This window comes from Haemaphysalis longicornis, unplaced genomic scaffold, assembly GCF_048455015.1.
Source record: "Haemaphysalis longicornis isolate Haplotype H1 unplaced genomic scaffold, Haemaphysalis longicornis Haplotype H1 scaffold_9, whole genome shotgun sequence".
Taxonomy (NCBI): domain Eukaryota; kingdom Metazoa; phylum Arthropoda; class Arachnida; order Ixodida; family Ixodidae; genus Haemaphysalis; species Haemaphysalis longicornis.
This window is the reverse complement of record NW_027526460.1, coordinates 96,886,523-96,907,847: the sequence shown is the minus strand read 5'-3', so window position 1 is coordinate 96,907,847 and position 21,325 is coordinate 96,886,523. Positions and strand designations below refer to the sequence as shown.

The following is a 21,325-nucleotide window of genomic DNA, read 5'->3' as shown; positions in this document are numbered from 1 at the left end:
CTCCACCACGCGTCGCCCCAAGCTGAACTGGTCACATGATTGAAGCGTTTTGTGCACGGGTTCTGTATCGGTTTAAAATGTCTTTTTCACATGGCGCCGGCAGGAATTACCACCCCGCAAAATAAGACCCGGCACCAGCGGGGCCACATCTGATACGGCGCTTTTTGGATAAACAGTGCGCGGTGCATGAAAGGGACCGAGCGCACGATCCACCCCGAGCGGCTGCGAGTTCGCCGCCGATTAAAAGTCACGTGCTGCACTGCAGCAACGCACACCGCGAAAGGGCAAGGCCAGGCCACCGCACACATGCGGCCAGATTTTTCGTTCGCTTATCCATCCTTGAGCGGAGTGCGGAATTCATGGTGTCAACAAAACTTGCTCGTAGCAGACGGCAGTCGGAGGAGCGTAATGCGGAAGTACGTCACCGCTGACTAGCGCAGCATCATGGGAGGGACTGCTCGCGCGCCGTCAACAGTTGAAAAGAGGAGGAAACGCCGCGCGACGATAATGCGCGGTTTTTGATTTACGATTTCTCAGCTAATACTCATCGCTTTAACAAAATTCTTGCGGGAGGAGATTGCTAATACATTGTCTTATTTGGTTACATGTACATCCATGCATCGGCGGAAGGTACTTCAGGACCCCTTTAAGAACACTCGTTGGGTTGGTTTTTACGATAGCAAGCGAAAAAAAGTGACAGTGCAACGCTGGCACGTGCGGGAGGAAAGTCAAGCACAAAAAGAACAGAAGTCGCGCTGGCGCAGTTTCAGGCAGGGGGCGCGCGAGCACCGCGAAGGCGGGAAATTTGAATTGCATTGGGTGGTAGCAGTGAGCCGATAACGGCGCTACAGCCCATTATGGCGAATCACTGGTCTCCACTTCCGACAGCTTCCACATTGAGTGGAACGGCTTTAATTTTTTTTCGCAGGGATTCTCCCAAGAGCGTTTAGAACTGTCGGATAAGTGATGTATATTTACAGTATGGTTTTACTGAACGTTCTAGTATTACTAAACTCAAATGACGAAAATCCATCGTTCCGTTTACTCTCTGAGTGAATCAAGGCATCCCCACAAGATACCTAAGGCACGAACAACCCTTCGCCCTTGAGGCCAACGCGGGAAGAATAGCAGAGCGAGCACTCTGGTATAGACAGCGAGCGAGCCAGAGGCCACACCCGAGCGGCAACCTTTCCGACCACTTCTTGCGATTCGACCTCAAACCCAGGGCGCAGGGACGCGGAACCGAGGCAAGAAAAATATGACAACGGGTGCGGAGGACGATCGCTCCCGGAGGAGGAAGAGAAGAAGAAGAAGAGCGGGAGTGGAAGGAGCAGGCGCAGCCACCGCGGCGGACCATTCTCCGCAGCGGCGGGACGCGGAAGAGGAGGGAGGATGGGGAGTAGACAAAAAGCAGCGCCGTCGTCCCATCGACCGAAGGAATCCGGACGGTGCGCGGACCCGGCGCAGCCGTGGCCCCGGAAACGCCGAGGCAAGAAAGGCGGCGGCGGCGGCGGGCTCGTCGACGCGATTCTTGAACGCGCAGCAGCAGCGCCGCGCTCAGATCGTTAAAAGGCACCGCGGCAACCGACGGCAGCGGCGGTGGCTGCTCCCGCGGCTCGACGTGTTGCGAAACAAAGGGGAGATTTGATCCGAGTCATTTGAGGCGCGTGTGCTGCGCCGCTGGGCCGGCGCGCGTCACCAGTTGCAGAGTCACACTCACCCCGTTCGCTTCTCTCATTTTTTTTAATGCGTAAGCATTGCTATATGCGATTAACGCTCGATGTGTCGCTCTTCAGCCGCATAAGGAAATGCTAAGAACTAAAGGCCATAGGGCTATCACATCTGCATAGACCCGTTAAATGATGATGATTGCTAGTGGTTTCCCCTTTGTAGCGTGGTGATGACGTGTCATCTTACCAAAAAGGACAAAGATACATAAGTTTTATGCTCTTTGTTTAATACTAGCGCTGCTTAGGGCAGGCACAAGAAACCTATCAGGCACATCCTAGGCAATATTCCCCTCTCTGCTTTTCGTCTACCAGCATTCTAATCTTCTTTATAATCTTCCTGATGGCTCTTGATAAGAATTGCTTCGCCGCAATGCACTTCTGCTTATTAGTGAAGCCGACTTGAAACGGCGTGGCGCAAGCTTGCGTTTGTTAGGGATACACGGGGTAGTAAAAGCTCCTAGGGCCTTCATACTTTGGTACCGAGCTGCTTACCCTACGCCAAGAATGATGGCTTCCCAGCAAAGCATTAATGTATAACGCTGAAGTTGACTTTTAAGTGGTTGAGTATACAGTACTTTATAGGTATAACTGGGGTCCGAAAGAGGTATTTAATGAAGGGTCCTAAGATATTCACACTTTTATAATTTATGATGCTATTTATGATGCTCCTGAAAAAAATGTCTCCGAGCAAAGGATTTTTGGTGCAAAGGGAGGCCGACTGGAAAGGGGCTCGGTGGATACCAGAGCCGTGTACGGTTACGAATTATTTTTTTAAAGCGAAATCTTTCTTATTGGAACCAGTGGCGTACGGTCAAAACACTAAGGCATTTGTTTCATAGACCGGTTGGTCGATCGAAAAGCTCTGACAAGATGTCTGGACACACCCGCCGCGGTGGCTCAGTGGCTAAGGCGTTGCGCTGCTGAGCACGAGGTCGCGGGTTCGATTCCCGGCCGCGGCGGCCGCTTTTCTGCTGGAGGCGAAAAGCAAAAACGCCCGTGTGTACGAGATTTCGGCGCACGTTAAAGATCCCCAGGCGGTCAAAATTAATCCGGAGCCCTCCACTACGGCGCGCCTCATCGCCTGCGTTGCGTCGGCGCGTTAAACCCTTCAATCAATCAAGATGTCTGGACACACGACCGGGGAAACCGGGCTACCATTCTGCCAAATCGGTTACTTGAAAATCACGAAAGAGGAACAGTTCTAGATAAGACAATACACGCGTCGGCCATGCTAGTATACCTTTATCTCATAAGCCAGGTATAGGTATACATTTAGATCGTTCGTAGGTGCGTTTACTTAGTGCGAGCAAAATTGCCGCATGGATTAGTTCTTCGTTTGCGGTTTAGATTTTTGAAGGTTTGACGATCGACTGGACGCATTTTCAGCGAAAGTTGGACGCACTTTTACTTTTGCGCTTTTCTCATCTTTTTTTAGGGAGGGATGGTAAATTTTTACGACCTAACAGCACGGGCGCTTCGCGCCAATAGAAATACTGTTCTCACAAACGTACGCCATAGTTATTCTTACTTCCAGCATTCCTTGTCGTCAAATGCGATCATGGTCTTATTAAACTAACGATTTTTATTAAATAGCTTCGAAGCACAATTAGACCCATGTGCACCCATTCCCCGAATATATCAATACTTTCACCATGGCAAGCGTGGTAGTCGCATTTGATTTTTCCGTTACCGCATAAAAAAAGCAAGACCTCGCATTTTCTCGTATATTTATATACAATGCAATTGACGGGAATCTCAAAGCAAATGATTTTACGCACCGAAGCCTAACTCGGGATATGAGGCATGCCATAGTAAAGGGGGGGAAATTAATAGAGACCGCTTATAGGCCCATACTGCGCGCCAAAATCTTCACACACGTCCGTTTCCGTTTTTCGTCTCACCAGTAAAACGTCCGCAGCGGCGAGGATCTAACCGAGGACGTCGGGTTAGACCCTCGCCGACAAAATACAGCTTTGCTGAATTTCAAAGAGTCAAGCCTTGGTAACCCACTCAGTCCCATTCCAGCCAGTTAAGACGTTTCTCAACCGAAGAAACACGAAATGTAGAAAAAACTTTAAAATTTCGCGCCACAGTGACGTATTAGCGGCAGCAGCGATGCGATAGAGGCCAGTACTAAAATCTGGGCTTATATCTGCTTGCCTCACTCCAAATATCGAAAGATGGGTCCCTGCCACGCAAGTACTTTTAAAGACGATAGTCTTTCTTGAGCTACTTAAACGCAGAAATTTTGGTCTGTCTGTCTGTCTGTGACTCGATTCAGCCACCCGGCCAAAGTTAATCAAAAGCTGCGCAATAGTCTTACACACTCACAGCCAAATTTAAACGTCTAAGTCCGGTGCCAATGTTCATACGTGTCAACATTGTTGAACAAGAACAAGACATTGCGGAAATATAAGGCAGCAAATCAACCGATAAGTGATATTTTCAGTGTTCCTTTATTAAAAACTTTATGGATGCTAGGTATTTGCGATAGCAAATGAAATGTAACATCAACGGCAGAAAACCATCGCCTTCTGCAGCCCGCGCCACCTCCTGGCGGCATTTAAGAAATCAAACAGCAATAGCAACCAAAGGTTCCACTAGATGGGATACACATTCCGCGTGGAACGCTCGTGGAGTAGGGCAACGTGGTTCTGTAAACGTTGTAGTAGGGTGCCTCGATTCACGCGCGTCACCGCCGTACGGCAGCGCTGGCGTCGAGACACCCGACTTGGAGCAGTGGAACGCGGTAAATTTAAATTGACTTGAGCAAACTTCTAGCGTGTTCTCTTGGGAGGAACGAGACCGCAGAGGAGGAACAGCATGAGGGGTGGGCGGGAAAGAGAAGGGAGGCATTTACTTGGCAGGGGCGCCAGTCGACTATCATCTTTTGTCGAAATTTGCAACGAAAGGAGCAGATACGCGGCCAGTTTTCTTCTTTTTTTTCCCCAGTCTTCACGTTCTTTTCCTCTCTTTTCGCTCGTCTTTTGATGAATTCGATTGACCTTTTTTTTGCATCAATGCAATTCAATCTTCCCGCCTTCGAACTGTTCGTGCGCATCTTATTATTCATCTTTTGTTTCTTGTCCGGCCTGTGACAGCTTGAGCGTGATCTCTTGTTTCTGTGCTAGCTTTTATCTCGCACGAGCCGGAGCCCTTCCGCGCCATGTTTAACGCGTTTTGTTGCGTTTTTTTTTTTTTCACTCTTGCTGTCGTAAACACCAATTCAACGTGAGTTTTCAACTAAACGAACGCGGGAACTCAGAGTTACGTACAGTCATGGACAATTGAAATACGAACCGCGGAACGCACGGCCGAAGATACCGGTGCCTTCACCTGGCAGCGACCGGGGAAAAGAGACGGACATGCGCAGTAGAGGCGTAGGGAGCGAGAGTGCGTGTCCCACTGCGATATGTTGCCCTCTCCTGGCTCGCACGCTTGCCTTGTAGCCATGCCGCAAGAGCGCTGCAAGCACTGCAAGTATTTCAAGTGCTTCAAGTACCAACCAACGCTGCCGCAGATGAGGGTGTTGGTCATGCTCAGATCGTTTCGGCACCAAACTGCGGCCAGTGCTTGCGCGGGAAGCGCGTGCACGCTCCCGGAAGGCATACTCTTGAGTTCATCTAACGTTTACGAACAAAACCAGAGCACAGAAAGACACACACAAAAAAAAACATGCCACCTAACTTCTGATGGCTCTGCAATGTTTTGCGTTCGTGGTGAAGTGGCTCGGGAATTGAACAATGAGCTGGCTGTCAAGAACACGCCTCTGTTTGACGCAGTCATGACTGAGGCACTGCGCGCATTCCGTGGTTGTAAAAAACAATAACTACACCACCATGGCTTGTCTCCAATGATACATATATTGACTGCGAGAACTGTGTGCTGGGATAATTACTGACCGAACTCTAATATTCATAAAATTAAGAAGTTGAGCAGCTCCCATTCTATATGCCAGCTGCCCCCCCCCCCCCCCCCCCCTTTTTTTTTTTTTCTATGGAACCCCAGCGCTTGTAGAACCCGAGCGGGCAGCACTGAACATGGTTTTGGGCTTTACCCAAATGTCCATCGTTATTTGCACAAATTACTGCACCACACATGCCAAGATATGTCAGCAATGTGACGCCGGCGCAGACGGGGAGCGGGTGTTCATGGGCTACCAGCACACAGTGCCCTGAGCTATTTATCTGGCCCCGCATCGCTAACAGAATTGTTTATCAGCGCTCTCGTGGCGTGCGACAAGGCAAGCATGCGAGCTAGGAGAGGGCAACATATCGCAGTGGGACACGCACTCTCGCTCCCGACACCTCTACTGCGCATGTCCGTCTCTTCTGCCTGGCCACTGCCAGGTGACGGCACCGGTATCTTCCTATCTTCCGCGGTTCCTATTTCAAGTGTCCATGACTGTACTTACATTTTGCTTCAGAGTGTCTGGCGTTCTCTTTGCGCTAAATTATGGGGACATGTAAGACAGCATATTTAGTAGTTCGGACCAGTTCTGCCTATAAGTACTTCTTTTTGACAACGAGTTTCAACTTTTGGCTTGAAAGGCTGAATCGAGGGAAGAACAGACCGATATACAGACCAAAATTATCACGTTTAAGTCGCCTCAAGACTGGCTATCATTTTTTAAAACATGGTCATTCATCACCGTGCTAACTCCACGGTAGTATTCAGGTGACTGACACGCACGCACGCACGCACGCACGCACGCACTCACCCACACGCATACACACACACACGCACGCACACGCACGCACACGCACGCACATGCACGCACGCAGTGATTCTCCTAGCTGTTGCCCTACGGGCAGGGTTTTTCAGCCCATGAACAAAGTTGACAGATCTACAAATCTATACGTCTTTCTTGAAGTCTGAAAAATAAAGAAAGAAAATACGCGGGCGGAATTCACGGCACAAATTCGATTTCTCCGAAACGAAAACGTGTTTCGATCGGAGGGCGTCAAGTATGGAGATCGCTGCCTGCACTGACTGCCAAATACGCCGTCTATGTGTTTATCAGCGTGTTCTTTCGCTCCTCGCTCTCGCGCACGAAGAGTTTCTTGTTTGCGCGGCCTTAGGTAAATCAAGCAGGACATTTGTCGTGTTTACACTTACTTCTCCTGGTTCGGTCCTCGCTCTCGCGTGAGCATGCATGTTGTTTCGGACATGGTGTAAGAAACGACAAAACACTAGACAATCTCTGCTGGATCGTTCTGCATTTCAATACAGCGCTTCATCTTCAACCATGGTTCGAGACATTTGCTCTGCCCCCACGTTACAATATTATTATTACCAGCAGTAGTACTAGAAACAGTAACAGTAATAGTAAAGGTAGCAGTATTCATATAAATATGTGTATTATTGCAGAGTTCTACGCAGTCGTTTTATGCACACACACACACACACACACACATATATATATATATATATATATATAAATAAATATATATATATATATATATATATATATATATATATATATATATATATATATATATATATATATATATATATATAGATACGGGACGAGGGACTCGGTAAAGATACATATCAAGGTTGCAGTCGTCATTGCCAGTGCTATTCGGCTTTTTTCGAAATATTTAATAGGGCCGAATGACGTGTGCTTGTCACGTTTCTTTGATTCATTGATAAATAAGCGAAAATATAAGTCGAGAAAAAAAGTTGACCGGCCTCAGAGCTCTTGTAAATATAAACCGCGCTTTAAAGTCGAGAGAGAAGCCGCTGTGGGATAGCGTAATGGCGAACGCACCGCACCGGTTATGCGGAGATGTGGGTTCGAGTCCCGCTCCCGGAAAAACGGCGGATTTTTTCTCGACTTATATTTTCGCTTATTTATCAATGAATCAAAGAAACGTGACAAGCACACGTCATTCGGCCCTATTAAATATTTCGAAAAAAGCCGAATAGCACTGGCTATGACGACTGCAACCTTGATATATATATATATATATATATATATATTCCACTTTCTTTGCAAATTATTTATCTGTTTCGATGACCTACCACATCCTCCCCTTTGCTTTCGGAGGTTTTCTTGACTGCCAACACTTATTTCGGTCTTATATATATATATATATATATATATATATATATATATATATATATATATATATATATATAGCGAATCAGAAAATGGGAAATGAGGGGCTCCGTGAAATAAGACAGAAAATAAGGGTTGGCAGTCAAGAAAACCTCGGAAAGCAAAGGGGAGGGTGTGGTGGGTCACAGAAAGAGATGAAGAAATTTTTGAGTCGAAAAGAAAGTGGTGAAAAAATGCCCGCCGGGTGGGATCCGAACCCAGGTCGTGGGTTCGGATCCCACCCGGCGGGCATTTTTTCACCACTTTCTTTTCGACTCAAAAATTTCTTCATCTCTTTCTGTGACCCACCACACCCTCCCCTTTGCTTTCCGAGGTTTTCTTGACTGCCAACCCTTATTTTCTATATATATATATATATATATATATATATATATATATATATATATATATATATATATATATATATATATATATATATATATATATATATATATATATATATCACAGTGGCCGAAGAGCGAGGAGTTCTATAGGGATCTGTACAGTAGCCAGGACATACAGGATAATGCCGAACGAGACAGTAGTTCACAGGAGATAGACATCCCACCAGTAACGACCGAAGAAGTAAGGAAGGCTTTGAAAGAAATGAAAGGGGGCAAAGCAACTGGTGAGGATCAGATAACAGCAGACCTCTTGAAGGATGGCGAAGAAATTGTCCTTGAAAAACTGGAAAACCTGTATACGCAATGCCTAATGACCGCAATGGTACCGGAATCTTGGAAGAACGCGAATATCATCCTAATTCATAAGAAAGGCGACATGAAGGACTTGAAAAATTACCAGCTTACTGTCAGTCGTCAACAAGGCACTTACCAAGGTAATCGCTAACCGAATTTCTGCAACCTTAGATTTCAGTCAACCTAAAGAACAAGCAGGGTTCCGTAAAGGTTATTCAACAATGGACCATATTCACACGATCAATCAGGTGATAGAGAAGTGCGCTGAGTATACTGAACCCCTATATATAGCCTTCATAGATTATGAGAAAGCATTTGACTCGGTCGAAACCCTAGCAGTCATTCAGGCATTACGGAACCAGGGGGTAGATGAGCATTATGTAACAATACTAGAGGATATCTACAATGGGTCTACAGCTACGATCATGCTCCATAGGGAGAGCAGTAAAATACCTATAAGAAAGGGTGTCAGACAAGGAGACACAATCTCTCCAATGCTATTCACAGCATGTTTACAAGAAGTATTCAGAACGTTGGATTGGGAACAGGTGGGTGTAAGGGTTAATGGAGAATACCTCAGTAACCTCAGATTTGCTGATGACGTTGCCTTGCTAAGTAACTCGGGGGACGAATTGCAAAGCATGCTTTCCGCACTGGGCGAACAGAGTAGAACCGTGGGACTGAAAATTAATATGCAGAAGACTAAAGTAATGATCAATAACCTCGGGACAGCACAGCGGTTTGACATAGGTGGCGAGGCAGTGGAAGTGGTAAGCGAATATATCTACTTAGGCCAAGTTGTGAACCCAGATCCAAACCATGAGGCAGAGATAATTAGAAGGATCAGAATGGGGTGGGGTGCATATGGCAGACATTCTCAGATAATGAATAGCAGCCTACCATTGTCGCTGAAGAAGAAAGTGTATGACAGCTGCATCTTACCGGTACTCACCTACGGGGCAGAAACTTGGAGGCTCACTAAGAGGGTTCAACTTAAATTGAGAACAACTCAGCGGGCAATGGGACGGAAAATGATAGGTGTAACATTAAGGGACAGGAAGAGAGCGGAGTGGGTCAGGGAGCAAACTGGTGTTAAAGACATATTAGTAGAAATTAAGAAGAAATGGACGTGGGCAGGACATGTAATGCGAAGGCAAGATAACCGCTGGTCATTAAGGGTAACAGAGTGGATCCCTAGAGAAGGCAAGCGTTGCAGGGGGCGGCAGAAAGTTAGATGGGCAGATGAGATAAAGAAGTTTGCGGGGATAAATTGGTCACAGTTGGCACAGGACCGAGGCAATTGGAGAATAATGGGAGAGGCCTTTGCCCTGCAGTGGGCATAGATAGGCTGGTGATGATGATGATGATATATATAATATATATATATATATATATATATATATATATATATATATATATATATATATATATATATATATATATATATATATACAGGGTGATCAAAGTTAAGTCGACAGGTTTTTTTAAAATTAGATGCTTAGTTGTACGTGAAGACCACCTCTGCTGTAAGGCTACGCGCCCAGGGGGACACAGAATGACGTGATAAATATTGATGTCGGTGGCTTAATTAACTAAAATTGCATAATTAACTTTTTAGTGACTGCAGTAAACAGACATGTTTATATTGAAAAGTTGGGCGCAATGGTGTTTCTACACAGTTTCATTTGGCAGAATTTTTCTAGCGCATCTGTAATTCGAGATATCGAATTGCGAAATTTAATTGCTGTTTGCGTGATTACGCATGCAAGGCGGTGGCAGCCGGCGCAAAGCTCCTCCCTTTCGTGACGTACCTGCTGCGTACGAAGTTTAGTTTGACGACGGGGTGGAGGCATAGGCAAATGTGATAACTGACACCGCTTGCGTATCGCAAGCTGCAGTTCTTCGAACCGCTATCAAAACACGGAACCGATCGGCATGTCTTGATGGTAGCAACTGCAATACCGAGATAAGGGATCCAGCGCTGAAGGCGGTGTGGGGGAGAAGGAGGAGGCTTTGCGCATGCGTGATGGTATCTAGATGAGCGGTCACATCGCTAACTTGGGATAGCCAAAATAAATTCAGTGTTCAATTCTCAACATTGAAATCTTTATTGAAATCAACAAAGGTATTGCCTACGCTAATGAATTCTTTGCTGTGGCATTGGGACAAGAATGAAGAGGCGGATGAGCAATAAACTATTTACATGAGCTATTTACAGTAGTTGTTCCAGCGCTAATGAGTCCAGCTGACAGCCCGAGACAAAATTACGTCGTAGTTTTTTGTCGATCAACCATTCGCGTCATCGAAGTGGCCAGCTAATATTGGTGTAGCACTATTTAAAAGTCGTTGTTCTCACCCACCACTGCCGGGTCTTTATGGAAACCTATTAATGTATCAGTGCTTTAAATAATGTTCGAAGTGCTTCCCTTCGACAGCAATGCAAAACATAAACCGCTCTCGCACTGACTGGGTAACTCTGCGCAGTACTTCTGGTCGGATGCTCGCACAGGCAGATGTTATCCTGTTCTTCATATCGTTGATGTCAATTGGCTCCGTTGCGAACACTTGATCTTTCACGTAGCCCCAAAGAAAAAAGTCGAGCGGAGAAAGGTCAGGGGATCTTGGTGGCCAAAACATCGCTCCTCCGCGCCCAATCCACTGTTCTGAAAAATGGCGGTCCAACCATCTTTTTGCAGAGGTGGAGAAATGCGGTGGAGCTCCGTCATGCTGGAACCATACCTTTCGCAAGTCATTTAAGGAAAGATCGCAGGCAAAGTTGTCGACGACAATACTAAGAATTTCTTGGGTGTACTTTTTGCTGTCGAGGTTGCCCTCAAAAAAGTAGGGTCCAATAATCCTGTCTCCTAGTATGCCACACCACACATTCACACTCCAGCGAACTTGGTGCTTGTGTTGTCGCAGCCAGTGTGGGTTCTGTTGTGACCAATAATGGGCGTTGTGAACATTTACGGTGCCATTCCGGCAAAACCGAGCCTCGTCTGTCCACATTACTCTTTGTAGGAAGTCACTCTCTTCTTCAATTTTGATGAGGCCCCAATTGCAGAAGTCCAGCCACCTTTCGAAGTCTGCCTCACTTAGGTCCTGGTGAAGGCAAACATGGTACGGATGCAACCCATGCTTTTTTAGCACTCTTGCGACTGTTCCGAAGCTGCGTCCTGACTCGTTGGCAATCTGTCGGATGCTGATTTCTGGCATAGACGTTACACACGCGAGAACATCAATTTCGAAATCTTCATTGATGACGGTGTCACTCTTCTGACGCTGACGGTGGACAGAGCCTGTTGTGCAAAATCGCCGGAACGTGGTTATAAACGTTGACCTAGACGGAAGTGGACGGTGTGGGTACCGAGCCCCGTACAGCCGCGCCGCTAACAGGGCGTTTCCATCCGTCTTGACCATTGCAAGTACCACGTCAACTTTTGTTTCTGTTGAATACCTTGTGCCGGTGGAAGCAGCCATTGCAACATAGCGGGTCTCAACGCTTTTCTTGATTGTCGTTCGACGGGCAGCGCTAATAAAGCATCAGGCCACGGTCAAGAAGCTAACACTCTGACAAGATAATTTCCCACAGCGGTTTCAAACCGCACTGAAAATGTGCCGTAAAATTATCTTCCGCTCCCAGCTGTAACCCGGTAAAGGTCACTGCGCATGTCACACCACACTGCTGTTCTTTGACTTCAAAAGCCAAGACGATAAAAGCAATAAGTGTGCCACTTATCGCTTTTGCCTATGCCTCCACCCCGTTGTCAAACTAAACTTCGTACGCAGCAGGTACGTCACGAAAGGGAGGAGCTTTGCGCCGGCTGCCACCGCCTTGCATGCGTAATCACGCAAACGGCAATTAAATTTCGCAATTCGATATCTCGAATTACAGATGCGCTAGAAAAATTCTGCCAAATGAAACTGTGTAGAAACACGATTGCGCCCAACTTTTCAATATAAACATGTTGGTTTTCTGCAGTCACTAAAAAGTTAATTATGCAATTTTAGTTAATTAAGCCACCGACATCAATATTTACCACCTCAATCTGTGTCCCCCTGGGTACGTAACCTTACAGCAGAGGTGTTCTTCTCGTACAGCTCAGCGGCTAATTTATAAAAAACCTGTCGACTTAACTTTGATCACCCTGTATATATATATATATATATATATGTCAAAAACATATCGTCAGGTGAGCTTGCAGGTAACTCAGCAAGATCGTTGCAGCCACTGCCGTATAGGCAGAATACCTTTCCCTACTCTCGAAATAAGGTGTTCCCACGGCGGACACTGCCAGTCATACAGCAAGCAACGACTGCCAAATGGGCCTCCACCCAACTTCGCTGCAATGAGCTCTCTTCTTTTCTTTTTTGCGTGCATCGACCGTAGCAGCTTTAACTCGGGGGCTTGCCGATCGCACGGGAACGAACCTCCGCCCCCTGGTCCGAGGCATCGCTCGTGCGTAGAGGTCTTCCTCGGCCGTCCCTAATCCGCAATGTCAACTAAGCAACGACGTGCTCCGCTTCCGACAGCGCAGCCGTTGGAATAACGTATGCCACAGCACGACATCGCCAGCTCTCCCCTCGGATTCTTTCCCCCTCATTATCATTCTCCCTCTCTCTCTCTACTTCCCTCACTGACCTCGGGCAGGGCTTGGGCAAACGGATACAATAAAGTCGAAGAAGTGAACTGGGGAGACGAAACTATCTACCCGTGAAACGCAAATATACGTGGAGAAGGTGGATTTTTTTTTTCCCGAGATGTGTGAGGCCGTTTCCCCACGACCTCGCTGTTCCCACCTTCCGGGTGCCCGAAGAAGATCAACTTTTCCTTTATACTCTATTCACCCGTGACCCCGCGGGTAAAAACAGCGCACAGCACGTCCAACTTTAGCCGATATACACTGCATGCCGTGCCTTCGCGGGGAAGTTATTAACATGCCGATCCCATCTCAGTGCTGGAAACTAGATTCGCCACACAACCCCAATGCCCCGAGGCGCTATTCCGGTGTTACTGCCGGAGCGTGTCCCATCTTCACTCTAGTGACCGTATCTTGCTTCTCTTTTTTTTTTAGCAGCTCGAGCCCATTATATTGTGCTGCAGGAATTCGCCGATGAAATTGCTTCAGTCCTCGGAGGTCGTCCTCTGGCAGCTTTATTCGCTCCTCAAGCCACGCGCGTTGCTGGCACGTCTCATCCAGAAAAGGTTTAGTCTGTATTCACGTCATACTCACCTCCGGCCCACCGCTAAGAAACTGGCATGTCCTTCCCCTCTCTCCCTCTCTCTTTGTGACTCGCTCTTCAATACTGCATTCGTCTCGCACATGCATGAAATTCAATCGCCCGATTATTTGCCTCAAAAACGCCTTTCAATCTCTCAATACACACAAAAAACTATAAAACTATTTACACCTCATTATACAAAGTTCTGTGACACTGAATAGGACTTTAATACTCCATTAAGTGCGGCTTTTCAGGCCTTTCCTCTTTAGTAAAAGCGTTACAACGAAAACAACAAACCCTTTTTCTTGTAAATGCTCCTCACTGTTACAAATATTCATAAAAGTCAGTATATATATATATATATATATATATATATATATATATATATATATATATATATATATATATATATATATATATATATATATATATATATATATATATATATATATATATATATATATATATATATATATTTATATATATATATATATAATATATATATAATCCAGGGAGTAGTAGAACTTTGAAGATTGGTAGAGAACACAAGAGAAGAAAAACTTCGAACAAGGTAAAAGCAGGATTGTGGCCTACGTTTCGGCAAAGAGAACTTGCTTTCCTCAGGGCAATCTCTCGCCTGGCAGGCACGGCTTATATAGGGGTAGGACCCCAGGTGAAAGGAGAGGGAAAGATGGAAGGGAAATTGAGCAAGCTGATTTGTTTGGGAGTGTGTCGGGGGAGAGATTGAGGGGCCAAGAAGGTTGTCTAGTTTAAGCCGTGCAGTAGGTCACACGGAAGTCAGCTGGTGGTTGATATTCGTGGAATTTTTGGAGAGAGGATGAGAGGGTGTTTATTGACCCTCCGCGGGGTTTAGGGAAAGGATCTCAGAACCACCGGAAGCAGACCAGGCGGTGAGGGTGGGGTCCTTATCAGAAACTATCTGCAAGCCTCAGGTCAAAAGAAAAGTTAGAGACGGGGGGAAAACTAACTAGGTCAAGGAAAAAAGAAAACAAAGGCTTGCAGATAGTTTTGCAGATCTGAGGCTTGCAGATAGTTTCTGATAAGGACCCCACCCTCACCGCCTGGTCTGCTTCCGGCGGTTCTGAGATCCTTTCCCTAAACCCCGCGGAGGGTCAATAAACACCCTCTCATCCTCTCTCCAAAAATTCCACGAATATCAACCACCAGCTGACTTCCGTGTGACCTACTTCACGGCTTAAACTAGACAACCTTCTTGGCCCCTCAATATCTCCCCCGACACACTCCCGAAGAAATCAGCTTGCTCAATTTCCCTTCCATCTTTCCCTCTCCTTTCACCTGGGGTCCTACCCCTATATAAACCGTGCCTGCCAGGCGAGAGATTACCCTGAGGAAAGCAAGTTCTCTTTGCTGAAACGTAGGCCACAATCGTGCTTTTACCTTGTTCGAAGTTTTTCTTCTCTTATATATATATATATATATATATATATATATATATATATATATATATATATATACAGTCGAACACGGATATATCGAACACGGGTATATCGAATTATTGTCTATATCGAACTCATGAATTATCCCCTTGAAAATTCTGTGTAAAAGTATAGGAATTCGTACGTTTATATCGAACGGTATTTTTCCCGACATTGGGTATATCGAACACCGCACGAGCTGGAAGGTGCACTTCGGCAGTCGCTGCACCCCTGATTTCCGCGGCCGCTTAGTGCCTTCGCTGAAACCCGACAAGGACAGAAGCCGGGGCATCGGATCGTCATGCTTGCCTTCTCATGGATAACTGCTCGGCCAACCAAACCACCTCCGAGCTCGACAACATCGAGCTCAAGTTTCTGCCTCCGAACACAACAGCCAGGCTGCAGCCGCTCGACCGCTCGACTAAGTCGTTCAAGGTTGGGTACAGGAGGCGACTCCTCGATAGGCTTTTGATGAACCTCCGTGGGGGCACCGAGCTTAAAGGTGACCAGCTGGGGGCCATACACATGATGATGGGTCGCTGGAAAATCGTAAAGCAGAGCGTGCCCAACTGCTTCCGGAAGGCAGGCTTCGTGACGGCCGAACTTTCGGAAGCTTGCGAAGACGGCGACGACGACGAATAGGGCATAGACGACACGTTTCACGAGCTGTGGTCCCTTTTCCCGGCTGCTGTTCCAGCCGGACTGTCTGCCGGCGACTTCGTGAACGCTTACATCAATGTTTAGGCTGTTGCGAGCGTCGGTGACGAGGATATCGTAGCTGCGGTTGCAGGAACCCAGGCTCGAGTGGCGAAGATCGTCCGGACGAGGATGCGGCTACACGATCGTACTCCGCCGGGGAACTGGCGGCTGCGTTCAGCTTGATTCTACGTAGTTGCGGCGACATGGGACGAACTGGGCTGTCACACCTGGATAGCCTCGAAAAGATCGAGACCAGCGTCTTTAATTCCATGTACAGGACGAAGAAGCAGGCCAAGATCATCGATTTCTTTTCACGAAAATAAAGCATCCTGTTGCGTCGTTAGTGCGGAATTAGTTGTCATTCTTGAATGCGCCGATCGGTAAGTGGTCGTACGCCACAGGTGAGGTCTCACAGCCCATATTTTTTATATCGAATTTTTCATATATCGAACTATTTCGCGATCCCTTTGGAGTTCGATATATCCGTGTTCGACTGTATATATATATATATATATATATGAGCAGTAGAAGAAACCTTTCTCGAGGAGCCAGAAGAAATATTAGAGAAAATGGTTGACTCATGATTAAAAACAAAACCAGTGGTTTACTGAGGTTTCGACTGGAGGACAAGTCTTCATCTGAGTAACATACTACCTAGAAGCACGCGCGCACATATATTAGCGTGCGTGCTTCTAGGTTGTATGTTATTCAGATTAAGACTGGTCCTCTAGTCGAAACATTAGTAAACCACTTTTTTGTTTCTAATCGTGAGTCAACTATTTGCTCTATATATATATATATATATATATATATATATATATATATATATATATATATATATATATATATATATATATATATATATATATATATATATATATATATATATATAAATATATATATATATATATATATATATATATATATATATATATATATATATATATATATCGTTCTCGTTCCCTGGCTCTCATTTTTTTCTGTTAATAAACGAAGGCCAGGTTAGGCCCAATCTGGTGGTTGACTGAACTGAGAACCCACCGCTACGTAATTAACCATCAGTTAAGCCCTGCAATAACGCAAGTGAGGGCCATCGTCACAGAAATACAGAAAAAACCATGCTTCCGTATCACTGTGAAATCATTTGAATTCGAATGTAATTACGCTAGCTTGTTGAGTATACGTTCTAGTTGGAAAGCCACCCTTGTGCTCAATTGCCTGGTTTTGTAATTCATTGTCTTTTTCCGCGCTGTTCACTCCTTAGTAATGACTTGCAAGATCATGTGTACTGGTATCTGGCAAAGCCCTTATCAAAAAAAGACATCCCCCTCGCGAGGGGCACGATCAAATGCACAGCATTTCCGAGGGGGTGCGCCGGCAAGTCGTATCTCTTGATCGCGGGACCCGTGTCGCCATCTTTTGGAAGCGCGGGACAACTTATGGCGCTTTCGAAACAAACGAGAAATGAGTGAAGGATATAAGGCGCGTTCGGTGCATCGAAGTCTGTGTCGGTTTCGTGGCTCGGTCGGTTGTGCGCCGGGCACCTTACGTTCCGCCCGCGGCGTCATGGGTTCGAAACCGGGCGCCGGAAACTATCATTTCTTCCTGGCTGCGGACTACGACAGGGCGCGCATGCGGACTACGACAAGGCGCGCATGCGGACTACGACAGCGCACGCCAACGCCGCGTGACATTGTGAGTTACTAAAATGCTATGCATTTAAAAAATCCCCATCTTCTCACAGGTTCCCTGCTTTTTCCCAAAACAAAGTGCACAGCAAATTCCACGCTAACATGTTTCAGATTTCAAAGCTGTCAAGTACTAGGCGGCATCTATAAGCTCTTTCTTACTGTCGGTATCACTTCTCTGCTATTCGTCATATCGGGATCCGGTCTTATCCTTCACGATCGCGGCTATTTCTTTCCCTTTGAGTGCTAGATAGTTTATGCTACAAATTTGACAAGCTTAAAACATTTGGTATGCCTGTTTTTTTTTTTTTATCACCACGTATATCTTATTCACAAGCTTCCCCCCGTCACAAATACTGTAAAGGCTAATGTTGTGAACAACTTGCACCAAAAAGCGCTCACACAATACATCCCAGTGGAGAGAAAGCAGAGACAACTAAAATCCAGAACGCTTGCTCGGCACCGGAAAGTGCTAGCCGCATTTTCTGGTTACCTGCACGACATCGGCATCTCTGGGACAATTTAGACTAAATATCTTCATCTGTTCACCCTGCCTCATTTAGAGTCTTCATTTTCTACCCCCCCCCCCCCTCCTGCCGCAGAGTACCATACAAGAGACAAGATGCCGTCAGACCTCTCCGCTTTCCTCGCTCTCTGCTCCCTTCGCCCACCCCTCAGCAACGATCCCTAGGTGATCCGCGGCGTATATACCACAGAGGAGGGAGTTTGAGGCCCAGAACAACGGCCTCGTTCCTCGTAAGAGCGCGCAGCGCGATTCCGAAACCATGCGTCTCGCTAGGCCTCGCTCACCGGAGCAGGTGTCCGTCCCTCCGGCGGGTGTTCTGCCAGGGCGTGTCCTCGTAGCGGTAGCCCTTGCGGACGAGTGGCGCGCAGGAGCAGCTCAGCTTGTTGCCCATCGCCCCCCGTCAGCGGCTCCCTCCGGCACCACCCCTCCTTGCTGCTGCTGCTGCCCTTCAGCTGCGCCGCCTGCCTCCGCCGCCGCCTCCGCCTCCTCCGCCGCCTCCTTCGGCCACGCCGCCGCCACCCGCCGACCCTGCGCTCTGCCGCGGTCGGCTGCGCCGCAGGGCTTCTCTGCAAAGGGAAAACAGAGACCAAGATTCAATGGTTAATCGATAAACGCTGACATAGGACTGCTGTGTACAAGTGCGCGGGCACACAACTGAGACAACACCGGAGCAATAATGCCTCCTGAAGAGGCATAAAGTTGTCGTCAAGCAGGTCTAGGCGCGGAATTTGAATCGGGACTGCGGAGCGCCCCTGAGTGGAGAGCCATACGGGTTAGTTTGGAACTGGGGTTCTTCAACGGGCGCCGAAATATGGCACCTGCTGGCATTTTAGCAGCGGAGCTGTTGTTACTGGCCGTAAGTTCGAGGTTCGTGCGCGCCGAAAACTCCCCGCGAGGAACGTTATCCCGTAGGCGTCGCACAGCTGTCGCATTACCCACTCTACAACGGACAGACACGTGATAGCGGCCGACTCAACACTGGAGAGGAGCGTGCGCGTGCGCGCAGTATCGTAGGAGAGCCCTTCGCGCTAGAGCTGGCATCGTCGTGCGCATGCGCTCAGTATAGAACAAGAGACCTCGCGCGCAACGTCTTCACAGTTCTCAGCATGGCCCGGCTGCGGATAGTTCGCATGGCCGAAGAAGAGGCCGCGAACCGAAAAACAGGGCATGCTACTGAAAATACCTATGTGTACGTCAATGCTCACCTACAACCGCTTCGTGATTCAAGTCTTGCGAATGAGTGCAAGCCTGCCTAGACTTTTTGTTTTGCAGCTGCATATGTCGCAAATATTGTCGCGACCGAGAGTCGATCCTGCTACCTTCACTGCATAACCCCAACTGCTACTGGGGGCGAGGCTGGGCTCTGGTGGAGCGATTTAACGACGAGGTCACGTGCGCTCAGAGAGATTTTACTTGAAGCGAGTCATACATCGCCTCCTATGAAAAAGACAGTCGTACTGTTGCTTTGCTTAGAGATGACGCAGTGTGTTTGTGACTAAACAGCGCTTCACAATGGTCAGCGTTGGTTGTTAGAGAATGTACGGTTGACGTAACGCTATGAGCATGCGACCTTGTCCTTCATTTAGCCCCGGAGGAGGAATCCTGGATCATTCTTTTTGTTCTTCTTCCCGGTGTAAGCTGTTAAAGAGGACATCCAGGCGACGACGCCCTGTCGGCGCAGAAAGCTCATCAGCGACCGAGTGGGAGTGTTGCCATGACAACGACCCCTCACTGGCTGTTTCTACTGAATCTTTCCTCCGCTTCACGTGGTTGGAGGATAATGACCAGCCGTGGCGCCTGCTACTAGTAGACAACCAGTACGCGGTAACCAACTGTAAGTGCCACTGGTACGAGAGATGCGTTGGGGCCAATAATAGAAGGATGCAATTAGAAGTGGTTGGGCTCCAAAAGAAGTGTTGTAAAATACAAATACCCCACTTGACATAATATGACATAATATGACATAATATGAAATAATTTTATAACTTTATGACATAATATGAGTGACATAATAACTTTATGACATAATATTAGTATGTCCTCACTTTGCTCATGGTCCCCATGAACTTGCTACTTCCCGTGCCATTACAGAAAATATGCAAAAGCCCTTGCAAAGAGTCCGGTGTGACATATAACTAAATGAAGGTATTACTCCTTCTTTCCCGATGGTCTCTGTTAGGTTGCCTCATACACTAGCGACGACTCCTTCAGTGTATCGCCTAAAAGAACTTTTTAAAGTAAATTTCCTCAAGCTAGACAATAAATATTATATGCCCTTTCCTCTGTAATTTTATAACTCAAGCACATACGTAAGCATTGAATATCACTTTCGACGAAATCACATGCTGCTCTTCCCATCAACCATTTACTGCCTCTCTCTCAATCGATCACTCAGTCAAGCAATCAATTCCCACGCAGTAAGAAACAGACGAAAACATACGAGCATGGACTATAAATAGGTCCCTCAGTTTGTAACGCAAGCTCAGGCGGAAAAATTGTTCGCTTATTTGAAAGAAGTTGAACATCAGTGCGAAATCATGACCTAAATAATAAGGCGTTAACCTATTCCGAGATTTATTTTAATAGAAAAGAATGTATAAGTTGTGCCAATAATAAACTTAAAGGGACCCTGCAACACTTTCGATAAGCGCTTTCACTCTTTCTTTCGCGTCAGGAACCATTGCGAAAGCTGTAGTTATCACCAGCACGGAGCGGAACGGCGTGATTTGCTCGTCGCACCAGATACGCCATCCACTCCTGCTTTGTTTTTGTGCTTTTTTTTTTAAGTTGCTATCGAAAAGCGTTCATTGCTGCGACTGAAGGAAAACCGGCCAACAACCGCTACATGAGCTTAGTGATGTAATTCGAGCTGTCGAAGAACGTCAAGCACGCGAAAGAGAGAGACATCTTTTGGCGAGTTTACAAGTTATCTCATGGGCATACAGCAGTAACTTTTGGCAGAGGTACTTTGCGACTCCTTAATCTAAGTACTGGGTGTGTTGGGTGTGTGGAATATGTGGCGCGTTCTGGTGGAGCGCCCGCGCACTGTGTGCGCTTGTGTTGTTGGGTTGTAACTAGATGTCGTTGCGGTGGGACGCACGTGATGGTAATGCTCCAATCACGTGCGTATACGTGTGTGGTTGTGTCGTCATCATGTTGAATAAATCATTCTTTGTCTGCGGTTCAAAGAGCGAGGAAGCA

At 46.8% G+C, this 21,325-nt stretch overlaps 1 protein-coding gene across 10 annotated transcripts in view; it reads right to left on the bottom strand.

The window, feature by feature from the left end:
• Sif (guanine nucleotide exchange factor still life) overlaps positions 1 to 21,325 on the bottom strand; it is a 309,147-nt gene that overhangs the window by 238,956 nt on the left and 48,866 nt on the right. For all 10 annotated transcript variants that reach the window (XM_077684357.1, XM_077684363.1, XM_077684364.1 and 7 more), the window contains exon 2: positions 18,409 to 18,690. In XM_077684357.1, coding sequence (XP_077540483.1) covers positions 18,409 to 18,515 — 107 coding nt within the window. In that variant the 5' untranslated portion in view covers positions 18,516 to 18,690. The remainder of the gene's footprint in view (positions 1 to 18,408; positions 18,691 to 21,325) is intronic.